Source organism: Arvicola amphibius, chromosome 3 (assembly GCF_903992535.2).
Source record: "Arvicola amphibius chromosome 3, mArvAmp1.2, whole genome shotgun sequence".
Classification (NCBI taxonomy): Eukaryota; Metazoa; Chordata; class Mammalia; order Rodentia; family Cricetidae; genus Arvicola; species Arvicola amphibius.
Genome location: NC_052049.1, coordinates 89,837,256 through 89,849,454, shown reverse-complemented (window position 1 = coordinate 89,849,454; position 12,199 = coordinate 89,837,256). Strand labels below are relative to the sequence as shown.

Here is a 12,199-nt window from a genome sequence, read left to right as displayed (position 1 = left end):
TGCTAGAGGCTGGGGACTTGTCTTCAAGGATAAGGCACTTCCTCCACAAACATGAATTCAATCCCCAAAACCGAGAGAAAAATCTGGGCATGGTGATATATGCCTATATCCTAACTCTGGAGAAGGGGAAAGGGCAAAGATAATGAGACCAGGTTCAATGTGAGACCTTGCCCCAAAAAATAATGATTAAGGGTATTAAGGGTCTGGAGAGATGGCTCAGTGGCTAAGAACACAGACTGCTTTTCAAGAGGACCAGGGTTCAATTCCTAGTAAAAACAAAGTTGAATCACAACCATCTACAACTCCAGTTCCAGGGGATCCAAAGTCTTCCTCTGGTCTCCTCGGGTACCAGACATGCACATGAAACACAGACAGATAAAATACCCATACACATAAAATAAATAAATAATGCAGGCGTGTGGCATACACCTTTAATCCCAGCACTAGGGAGGGAGAGGCAGTTGAACTTAGTGAGTTTGAAGCCAGCCTGGTCTAAAGTGAGTTCCAAGACAGCCAGGGCTATACAGAGAAACCCTGTCTCAAAAAACAAAAGCAAAACCAATAAATAAATAAATAAATATTTGAAAAATAATATTTTAAAAGATGAAAATAGCCCATGGCCTCCTCTCCCCCTCCACACAGGTGTGCGCACACACACACACAACAATGTCAGAGTGATAATAATAGGTCTAAGGATAGGCTGGCTGTAAACTGGTAGACTGCCTGCCAAGCACACATCAAGCGCTGAGTCCCATCCGAAGCAGCACCGCACAAACCAAGTAAACCAAGTAGCAAGCACCTGAAATTTCAGCACTCAGGTGAGGCGTGAGAATGCAAAGTTCAAGGTCATTCTCTCCAGGTGGAACTCACCAACAGACAAGCAGACTGAGACAGTCTTGAAGAGAATGAGACACTCGGTGAGAATGAGGTGGCAGCTCCCTCACCTCCAGGGGAGGAAGGGGAGGGTAAAGGAGGTACAAGCAGTGAGGTGCCAAGGTCTGCAGGTTCATGCAACCACCAGGGTGAGACTCAAGAGCCTGCACCAACCACCTACCCTTCCGCATCCTCCTCACCTGCACTCTAGAAGGGTCCCTACCTGAGAAGTGCATTTCAAACAAAAGGCAAAAAGAACTCTGATGTCTTTCACAGAGGGACAGACACACAGGTGACAGCATTTTACAGCCAATATTATTCAAAAAAGAATGGGCTGGATAGCCAGCAGCAAGGGCACACAGCACAAGGTCAGCAAGTCACTAGCTGCTTTAGGTCAACAACAAGACAGCTGCCTCCTCCTCCTGCTTCCAACAAGTAGGTATCTGGAGACCCTTTATCAGCCTGACCTACCGCTTCCCCTCAGCAGCCTTGTCTATAAGTGGAGCCACAGCCTAAGTCTCCACAGACAGAACTCTGGTCCTGGAGGAAGGTTGGAAAATTCCTCTCTGTTAGGGGGGTCTATAGGCAAGCCAGCCTCAGGGTAAGACCCGTGAGAGAAGGCCATGAGGCTGGTCTCCTGATGCCCACTCCAAACCCAGCATTCATGGTTTTGTTTGTTTGCCAAGGAACCTTACTGGAGAATGGGAGCACATACCGAAAGGCTACTCTCACCTTAGCTCTCCAGCGTTGCCCCAGTCCTCCTCCACTCCATATGCTGGGGTGGGCAGGATGTTCCAAGTCACAGCTGGAAACTACCAGGGAAAGATTTCTAAGAGTTGCCTCTGGCTAGGAAGCTAGTTGTGGACTCCGTGGTTGAACATTTGCCACACGAGAGTGAGGACCAGAGTTTGGCTCCTAGAATTCACATAAATGCTAAACAGGTGTGGCAGTCCGCTTGCAATCCCGTTCTAGAAAGACAGAACAACGGACTGGTACCTAGAGCTCGCTGGCTAACCAGACTAACCATATCAGTGAACTCTAGATTTGATTGAGAGGGCTTGACTCGATGGCTGTAGTGGGAGATTTCTAATATCAACCTCAGCCTCCACGTGCCCTCATACTCTCACATGCAAACACACACATCACACACATCTGAATCAATGGAAAAGGAAGCAGAAAGTTGTTTTTATAGGCTTTCTCGTGGTTATACTGTTTTGTTTCCTTTTGGTTGGTTTGGGCTCTTTAAACAAGATTCCTGCAGCTCAGGCTGGGTAGAAGAGGCTAGCCTTGACCTGTCCTCTTCCTGCACACTCAGGTGCTAGGATCACAGCTTTTCTTGTTTTCCTTTTTTGCTTGTTTGTTTCCTGAGACAAAGTCTCACTCTGTATCCCAGGTTGGTCTTGAATTTATAGTAATCCTCCAGCCTCAGCCTTTGAAGTGCTGGGATTATAGGAGTGAGCTACCACACTCAGTCTGGAAAACTAGCTAAGCAATATAAGCAGTGATCCAAGCTCCAGAAAAATCCAGGGTGGAGATAAGGGACCAGCCTAGGAACGGCATGTATACTCCACTATCAAAGAGGTGCCTGTAGGACAGACTCCAAACAGACAATGGTGCACCACATGAAACTGGCAGAAGGGCGGGGTCTGTCACTGGTTCCCACTCTACTCGTGTAATTAAAAGTGGACAGGTGGTGTCCTGAGTCCCATAGGCCCCAGGCTATGCCAAATCTAAATCTGCATCAGGCAATCAGCAAATCAGGTGTGTGTGCTGGGGGAGGAGGGAACCCTGTACCTGCTGTCACCTCCCACCAGTTTCCAGCTCAACTGAAGGGCATCTACGAGACAGTGGGCACTCAAACCTATCTCTCACTTCTGACTCCACACTTCTCATTCTCCCAGAACGTTCTTTGTTCATTTACTTGCTTGCCCACCTGTTTAGCTAGGTCCAGGTCCCTGTCAAATCTCCAGCACCTGATCCAACTTAAGGAGTCTGACCTTCATGATAAACTTATGTTCCCTCTCTAGTCTCAGTCTCCCCACCTGGGAATCAAGGCAGTAAAAAGGCAGCAACCATCTTCCAAGGGCTGTAGAAAGTCCCTACTTTACATCAGAGTAAGACTTCACCCAGGGCTGGGGTGGAGCTCAGCTGGTGGAGTGCTTCAGCTGCCTAGCATGCAGCAAGCCTGGATTCCATTCCAACAAGGAATAAACCAGAGTGCTGGCACACACCTGGAATTCCAGCACAGTGGAGACAGGAAGATTGGGAGTTCAAGGTCATCCTCAGCTATTTAGGAACTCCCAAGCCAGCCTGGGCTACAGGAGAAACAGAAGGTGTGGGGAAATGACTACTCAGTAGTCAGGAGCACTGACTGCTCTTGCTGAGGACCAGGGTTCAATTTCCAATACCACATGGCAGCCTACAACTGTCTGCAACTCCAGTTCCAGAGGGTCCAACGCCCTCTGGCCTCCAAGGGGCGCTGCACACGTGTGGTGCTCATAAACTCACGCAAGCACACACACATATACATAATAAAATAACAAAGTATGTCTTAAAATGAAGAGAAACTCAATGAAACCAAAGTGCTCACCTAGCCTCTGGCTGAATCCGAGGGTGAACTCACAGGAACCCCACATATACCTGGATGCAGGAGTCTTTCTTAGTGTATCACCTGGTCAGAAGGCATGACAACATTCTCCATTGCTCAGTTTGAAGAGGCTGTGGTAAATAGCTCATTACTGACTGTATTTTCTCGAAAAGCATTGACACTTTAATAAAGGCCTAATTACAGCCAGCAGTTGGCCCCTCCCCTGTAAATTAGAGTTCAGCAGATGCCCAAGTTTCTCCCAGCAACCAAGGAGCCTGTCATTTCAGCATTTGTATTCAGACCTGGCACAGCCTGGACCAGCTGCAGCTCTGAGCAACTACTGCAAGTGTGAGGAGAGAGATGAGGTTCCCTTTGGTGACCAGCCCTTACCCAGCTCTGGAAAACACGAAACTCAGTCCAGTGTGGTGCTACAGGCCTGCCATGGCAGCACTGCGGAGGGTGGGGAACGGGGAGACAAGGAATCACAAGCTTGGGATCAGCTTGGGCTACATATCAAAGACACTATGTTTTAAAGGCAGAAGAGCTGGTCAGTGTGGCTTGAGCCTTTAATCCCAGAACTCAGGAAGTATGTGGGGGGGGTGGGGGGACGGGAGAGGTCTCTGTGAGTTTGAGGCCAGCCTGGTCTACAGAGCAAGTTCCAGGTGGAGGAGGGGAACAGGGAGAACACAACAGAAGGAAAAATACTGGTGAGATGGCTCAGTGGATAAAGGTACCTGCTGCCAAACCTGATGACCAGAATTGGATCCATGAGAACCACCAAGAGGAAGGAAAGAAACTACTCCCACAAGCTCTCCTCTGATCTCCACATGCACTGTGCCACACACAGACATACCCAACACCAACCTCTAGTGTCCACATGCATAGGAACACAAGCACATGTAACTGCACACATGAACACAAGCACATGTCACCAATGCCTCCTGATGCAAGGAAAATGGGACCAGGCCCTAACAGGTGAACTGAATGGAGAGAAAACAGCTAATCAGGAGAGCAGAGCATCCTCAGCCCACCCAAGCATCTAATTAGAGATAGGAACAGTGCCTCCAGGCCACTTTCCCTCCTTGACCCTCCCAGAAGAGGTGACCTGTGCCAAGCCACACACCAACTCTTTTCAAACCTCACCTCACAGTCCTAGCTTCTTGGCACTCTTGGGTGAGTTTTCAGCGTGGAGCCTTCACACTGGCTATTCCCACATCTGTCTTCAGGACACCTCTGTCAAGTTCTCCTAGCCTCTTCTCCAAAGTCACGTCACCTGACTCCTCTGAGAGCAATCCTCACTGCTCGCCCCACTCTATCCCCCCCCACCCCCAGCACTGCTATAACCTGCACTAGTGGTTTTTATCTATTTGGCTCAAGGCCATATCCCTAGGCACGTGGGAAAATTGTGCTAAGCACTGGAAGACACTATCATTGTCCTAAGAACACTCACTAGGCCTATGGAAGAGTTGTTGCTACCACCCCCACCTCAACTTTCTGTTTACTAGGCGGGTTTCCCTACAGAGCCCAGACTGGTAATTCCTGCGTCAGCCCCCTGAGTGCTAGGGTTCCAGGCTCTTTTATTTTTTCAGGGAGCAGGGTCTCCTGCAGCCCAAGTTAAGAGACTACCTATGCTGCTGAGCATACCCTGAACCAACTCCTGATCCCTCTGCCTCCACTTGGGTTTAAAGCATGTCCTAGGTTTGTGTGACGCTGAGGGTGGAATCCAGCTGGAATCAGCACTTCACCCAGGCCTAGTACTCTACCGAGCTGCAGCCCTCTAGTTCCCTTCTTGTTTTCCTTTAAAAACAAAACAAAATGGGCTGGAGAGATGGCTCAGAGGTTAAGAGCACTGCCTGCTCTTCCTGAGGTCCTGAGTTCAATTCCCAGCAACCACATAGTGGCTCACAACCATCAGTAATGAAATCTGGTGCCCTTTTCTGGCCTGAAGGCACATATGCAGAAAAAACCCTGTATACATAATTAATAAATAAGTCTTAAAAAAAAGAAACAAAACAAAACAAAACTTTTTAAACACTTCATTTATTTATTCTCTTTGGGTCTGTGTCTACATGTGCACGCACCACACAGGAATTGTTCTACTGCTTCCACCACTGGGTTTATGGGGATCAAACCCAGGTCATCAGACTTGGTGGCAAACCCTTTACCCACTGAGTCATCCTGACAGCATGACCATAGCTCTTAAAGAGATGGGATGCAGTCCCTTTCCAAAGGCATCAGTGGCAGGCACAAGATGTGCCTCTACTGCAATGACAGGCACCAGGTTTCTGCATTAGTTAGCAGGTGAAATACTCAACTGGAATGGTAGCCCTACTTCGTACTCAGCTAACAGACTTTGAAAGGCAAAACACTCACAGGAAGGAGCCCAGCCTCAGCTTCCCAGGCTGGAGCCCCAACTTCCTGGGCTCCTGTCCAAAGAAAGAAAAAGAGAGAAAGAAAAAAAAAAATCCAGCTTCTCTTTGCCAGACCCCAAGGCTAAATAGCAAAGGTTAGTTAGGGACCAAGCCCTCCTGAGATCCACAAAACTATGGGCTGGTGCACACAGCCGGTCAGCCAAAGGTTTCAAATGCAAAAGCTTCCAAAAGGTTATGAGCAGCCCTGGTAGAGGACCCAATGAGTTACCCACCAATTCACGTCACCCTAGGAAGAGGGTCTTGGTCTTTCTTTTAACTCCTGGAGCCTTAGCAAATGACAGCAGACACTCTACCACTGCACTGCCCAAACTACAAACAGCCTCCACCTTGTAGAGGAGAAACCTAAGGGCTGACCGCTTCACCTACTATGCACCAAGTGCTGGGTTCTGTCCCCAGCACTACAGAAACCCAAGCATGGTGGTGAGCACCTGCAGCACCAGAACTCAGGAAGTAGAGGTAGGAGAGCAGCCCTAGGTTGCTACAGACATTTCAAAGCCATCCTAGGATTTACCAGTTTTGCTTTTGTTTATAAAAGTTTGTGTGGTGCTGAGGAGCTGGCTTACTGCCCAAGCATGAAGACCCGAGTTCAACCTTTGGCACCCATGTAAAAAGTCGGGCATCATAATGAACACTTGTCATTCCAGCACTGTGGAGGCCCAGACAAGTGAGTCCCTGGGGTTTGTCAGCCTAGATTAATCAGCAAGCCCCAGGTTCTAGTGAGAAACCGTGTCTCAAAAACACCAAGCAGATGGCTCCTAAGGAACCACACCTGAGAGTAACCTCTGACCTCCACACAATCACACTCAGATATGTGCACAGACGCACACAAAGGAACCTGGGGACCAGAAAGCCCAGTCCACTTGACTAAAGACAAAAAGTTAATCAAGGCAGACCTGTGCTTGGGGGCCTCATGCCTCCACACCACCATCATTACTCCTTAGATCCTTCTGGGCAGTTTCTGACTCTGAATAATATGAACTTCATGTGAAACTGGTCTCCAGGGCCAGCAATCTGCATGCACACCCCTGCAAGAGGCTGGGCCAACTGTGTCATCCACATGTGTACCAACATTCTTTGAAAAATCCAAAGACAGCACTAACAGGAAGCAGCCCGAGCTATCCCCAGGTGCCAGACTAACCCAAGCCCTTGGCACACTCTCTCCTTTGCTCCTGGGTGCCAGCCAGATGCCCACTAGACATTCAAGAACAGCAGGGGAAGGAAACAGACTCACAGTTCTGACTCTGTTTAGTCAAATTCACAGCAGGAAATACAGAGCAGGGTTGAGTGGGACCCACCAAAGAACCCCTCTTCACAGGGTCTTGCAGTCCAGGGGCCTTAAGACATTGCAGAGAAAAAGAATTAATGTCAGGCATGGCAGTATGTGCCTGTGAAACTAGCACTTGGAAAATGGAAGCAGGAAAAGGCTGCTACAACTCTGGGGGCCAGCCTGTGCCACATGGTGAGTTCCAGGTCAGCCTAGGCTACAGTATGAGACTATTTCAAAAAAAAAAAAAAAATCAAAAAATCCAGGAATGGTGCTGTACGTCTTTAATCCCAGCACATAGGAGGCAGAAGCAGATAGACCCCTGTGGGTTCAAGCCCAGTCTGGTCTAGAAAGTGAGACTCCATCTAAAAAATTAATAATTAAAAATGTGTATATACATATACATGAAAAAATTAATTCAGTACCTAAAAGCCACAATCATAAAACAGTCTCTGAGTATGAAGCAATCAAAGAGAACATAAATGGCAATAATATTTATTATCAGTTTAGGCTTAGGGCCTTATCCATGCTAGGCAAATGCTCTACAACTGAATTACATCTATAACCCTCTCACGGCTTCTTCTGAGACAAGGTCTAGCAATGTAACCCAGGATGATCACAAACTCAAGAACTGTCCTGCCTCAGACTCCTCAATACCTAAGATTGCAGATGCAGCTAACTTAGCCTAAATCAACACTTCCAACATCCCAGTCCCTGTATCCTTAAATCAACCTTTATGTTTTTTTGAGACAGGGTCTTATTATGTAGCCCTGGCCGCCCTAGAACTCTCTATGTAGAGTAAGCTAGCCTCAAATTCAGAGATGTTCCTGCCTCCCCAAAAGACTGGTAACAATAACATGCAACAGAGGGAGGGAGGGAGGGTGTGTATGTGTTTGTGTGTATGTATGTGAGCAGGCGTGTAACCCAATGCAAGGGTGAGAAGCTCATTGGCCAGTCAGTCTAGCTGATCAGTGAGTTTCGGGCTCAGAGCATCACTACATTTCAAAACTTTAAGATGGAAAGACAATGAAGGATATGGCTCAATGGATAAAGGGGTTTGCTATATAAACCTGATGACTTGAGTTTGATCCCCAGGACCACATAAATGTGGAGGGATTTCACAAAGATGATGTCTTCTGACCTCCACAAGTGCACCGTGGAACACACTTGGACAGACACACACACACACACACACGATAATGTCCGCAGCAAAGCAGATGTTATCACTGGGCACACACAGCAGCATCACACATGGAACGCTTCCTGGAATGGAGAAGTGGTGCTGTATGAGGCAGAGGGGGAGGGGACAGGAGTAAATCAACATTGCTCTTTCACTCACTTCCTGGACCATAGAAACAGCTGCAAGTGGAATTTGCCCACTGGACAGATGGAACAAGCTGAGGCTCCCAACGCTGTCTGGGAGAGCTCTCCAACTGGGAAGCTTTAGCTTAGAAGCCAGCTAGTAGGTTCTGGGATCCCGAACCAGGAAAGAATCCTAAAGAATGTTTCTCCCCAAGTCCCCACCTTCTGCCACTTGGAGAGGATAGAACTGCCTGGGTAGTAATGGAGAATAGCAGGGCAGACTAATGGAATGGATTCACTTGGAACACTGGAGCCAATGGCCCAAGAGACCAGACAACAGAGTCACCTAAAGTTCAGCCATTCAGATAGTAGAGGCCAACTTGAGTAAGCAAGGGGCACAGATGGGCATTTGCACACCAGAGGTCACCCTAGACAGCTAGTCAGACAACAGTGGACTTCAGGGTGAGTCTGGACAGATGGGACAACCAAATGGTGCCCGTAGGAATCCTGTCCAGAAAGGATAAACAGCTAATCAGATGGCAGAGAAGGCTCCAGATAAATAACTGGCCTGACAGACCCCAGGGGTCATCCCCTATGGATGGCCGGGTGACAAGTGTAGCTTCAGCAGCATGCACACTAAGATTTTCAGGTAGCAAGAGAAAAGAGGAGTGGATCTATCCCGGATCACAGGCAAAGCGATGTCAGAGTTCACCAGTGATAGCTGGGACTACATGCACCAAGAAGGGTCTACATTGACCGTCTTGTCCCAAACCTCCCCGACTATCACCGACCAGTCGCGGACCTGGGTCTGCAGCTCCAGAACCTACGGAGTTATGAAGACTCTTGCCCCAGACTTTACCCACTGCCACCGGTACTGCGACGTCCGCGAACCGCAGTTCCGCCATTCCCCACCCGCCCTCCGCGCCCTAGGCCGCCGCCCGCCCTCCGTGCCGGAGCCCGGGAACCGCCGCCGGCGCGCTCGCTCACCGGCCCACGAAGTTCTCGAGCACCGAACTCTTGCCGGCGCTCTGGCCGCCCACCACAGCGATCTGAGGCAGGTCCAGGTGGCAGCTCTGGCCGATGGAGCTGAAGGCGTCCTGTAGCTTGTTAACCAGCGGGATGAGCTCTTCCATCCCGCGGTTGCCCATGGTGCCCGCCTCCGCCCGCGGCTCCCCCGACTACGACACGCGGCCCCGAGGCGTCAGTGGCCGTTGCTTCTTCCCGCTCCGCTCTGCCAGCCCGCCCGGGCTCCCCTTCGCCGCGACGCCCGCTCCCGGCTCGGTCTCACAGTCGCCGCCTCATCCGGTTCTCAGGCGACACCCGACCCGAGCGACCTCCCCGCTCGGCCTCCGGGGCGGAGCACGAAACCATAAGGCTACTCTCAATTGGTCAAGAATGCTGCCAATCAAACATGGAACCCAATAAAAAAGACACGAGGAAGGGCTAGTCCCACAACTTCATTGGATCATAGAACTGTCATTAATATGAACAAGCCAATGGAAGTAGAAACCGGGTTGTCACGCCCAAAAGGCAGGCTATCTGGAAAAGACACCGAGACTTCTGCTCACTAGGTTGATCTGGGCTGTCTTATTGGTCTCTGGAAGCGTCAGCCTGCCAATGGTGTAAGGAATCGATCCTTATACACTGGTGTGCCACTTGACCCTAGTTAGTTCCGTAAAAATTTCTCATTGGTTGGTAAAACATCACTTCGCTCCTCCAACCAATGAGAGAAAAGAGAACCATAACCTTTTTTTCTACTGTTTCTGAACCATAGCCTAGCCGCAAACGCGGTGATCCTCCTGTCTCAGTCTTCCTCCTGCTAGGATTATACATACTAACGTCCCAGTCCTGATTCTGATGTACACCTGTGTCCGTCAGTCATGAAAATTCTTCTTAGCTTTCCTAACGTATGTTATCAGATTGTGATATTCTTTTTAAGCAGAGGGCCACAGTACTCGGGAAAGAACCACACATCGTGGTAAACTTAAGTGTTTTGGTCACGCCTGCGATTTTAGGCGCTAGAGAAAACTTGTATCTTAGAAAGCATCAGATTCCAGTTCTGAAAGAGTCCTAGTGCCGGGGGAAGATGACTCTCATAGAAGGTGGAGCGTAGTGTTTGAATCGAGTCGTTTGGGGGTGCATGCTTGCGTGTGTGTTCCTGAATGTTACTGGGTAACGGGTAAGTACAGCCTCATGAAACTAAGCAAGTCTTTTACCAGTGGCTACAACCCTAAGTTTATTTTTACAAAAAAAAAAAAAAACAACAACAACAACAACACAAAAAAATCCACTTTTTTTTAATTGCTTCTAGAGAGCACTTGCTGCCTTTGGAGAGGACCGGAGTTTGGTTCCCAGCACACGCATGACAGAACACAACCATCAGTAATTCCAGTTCCAGGAATCCGACATGCTCTTCTGGGCCTCCACCAGGATCAGACACAAACATTAAGCACACACTTATATGCAGGCGAAACATCCATATACACAAAAAAGTGACTTTATGTAAACTTTGGTTTTATGAGTTTTTGAGATACGGTTTTTCTGTGTAGCAGCCCTGGCTGTCCTGGAACTAGCTCTTGTAGAACATGCTGGCCTTGAACTCACACCTGCCTCTGCCTCCCAAGTGCTGGGATTAAAGGCACCACCACTACCCAGTCGTAATATTTTTTTAAATTTTCATAAAATAACGTTTTAAATATTTCAAAGATTTAAACAAAAAACTAAAAAAATTAAAGATTTTCTTGTACACCACGTAACATGCCTGGTGCTCACAGAAGTCAGGAAGTGTCATATACCCTAGAACTGGAATTCTGGGTAGTTGTGAACTACAATGTAGGAGCTGGGAACCAAACCCAGATCCTCTGTGAGAGCAACAAATGTTCTTAAATGCGGAGCGATCTTCCAAACCCACTTTACTTTCATGTATGAGGGGTTTCTCATGCATGTTTGTTTTGTTCACTACGTTCATGCAGGGTCCACGAAGACCAGAAGAGGGCATGAGATCACCAGGAACTGGAGTTACAATTGAAGTTGTGTGTTGATGCTGAAAATTGAACCCCGGATCTCTACAAGAGCAACAAACGCTCTTAACTGTTGGGCCACCTCTCCAGCACCCTTATTTTTCATTATGTATATGTATGTTGTGTGTGTTATGTACACATGAGATGAGGACATGGGATCTCCTGAAGCTAGAGTTAGAAGCAGTTGTCAGCCACCTGTGGATGGTTACTGGGAACTGAACTGCAGGCATCTTCAGGAACAGCACCCTAGGTGGGTGGTGGTGCATGCCTTTAATCCCAGCATTCGGGAGGCAGAGGCAGGCGGTTCTCTGTGAGTTCAAGGCCAGCCTGTTCTACAGAGCAAATTCCAGGACAGGCTCCAAAGCTACAGAAAATCCCTGTCTCGAAAAACAAAAACAAAAAAAGAAAGAAGGAAAAAAGAAAAGAAGAAGGAGAAGAAGAAGAAGAAGAAGAAGAAGAAGAAGAAGAAGAAAAAGAAAAGAACAGCACCCTAAGTTGTACCTGCAGCCCCCTGCCCTGTGCACGTGGAGGTCATAGTTTGACATTAGGCATTCCCTGCTCTTATATTTTGGAATAGGATCTCTTAGAGCCTGGAACTGGTGAATTCAGCTAGAATAGCTGCTGACTAACCCTGCCAGAGCTTGTTACACATGCTCACCACCATGCTGGAGTCCTGTGGATCTGATCCACCATCTCTCGAGGCGCCCAATCCACCCACCCC

At 48.5% G+C, this 12,199-nt stretch overlaps 1 protein-coding gene across 10 annotated transcripts in view; it reads right to left on the bottom strand.

The window, feature by feature from the left end:
- The window catches only part of Dnm2 (dynamin 2), a 91,019-nt gene extending 81,249 nt beyond the window's left edge, over positions 1–9,770 (bottom strand). For all 10 annotated transcript variants that reach the window (XM_038324504.1, XM_038324507.1, XM_038324506.1 and 7 more), the window contains exon 1: positions 9,446–9,770. In XM_038324504.1, coding sequence (XP_038180432.1) covers positions 9,446–9,606 — 161 coding nt within the window. In that variant the 5' untranslated portion in view covers positions 9,607–9,770. The remainder of the gene's footprint in view (positions 1–9,445) is intronic.
- Positions 9,771–12,199: the final 2,429 nt, after the last annotated feature.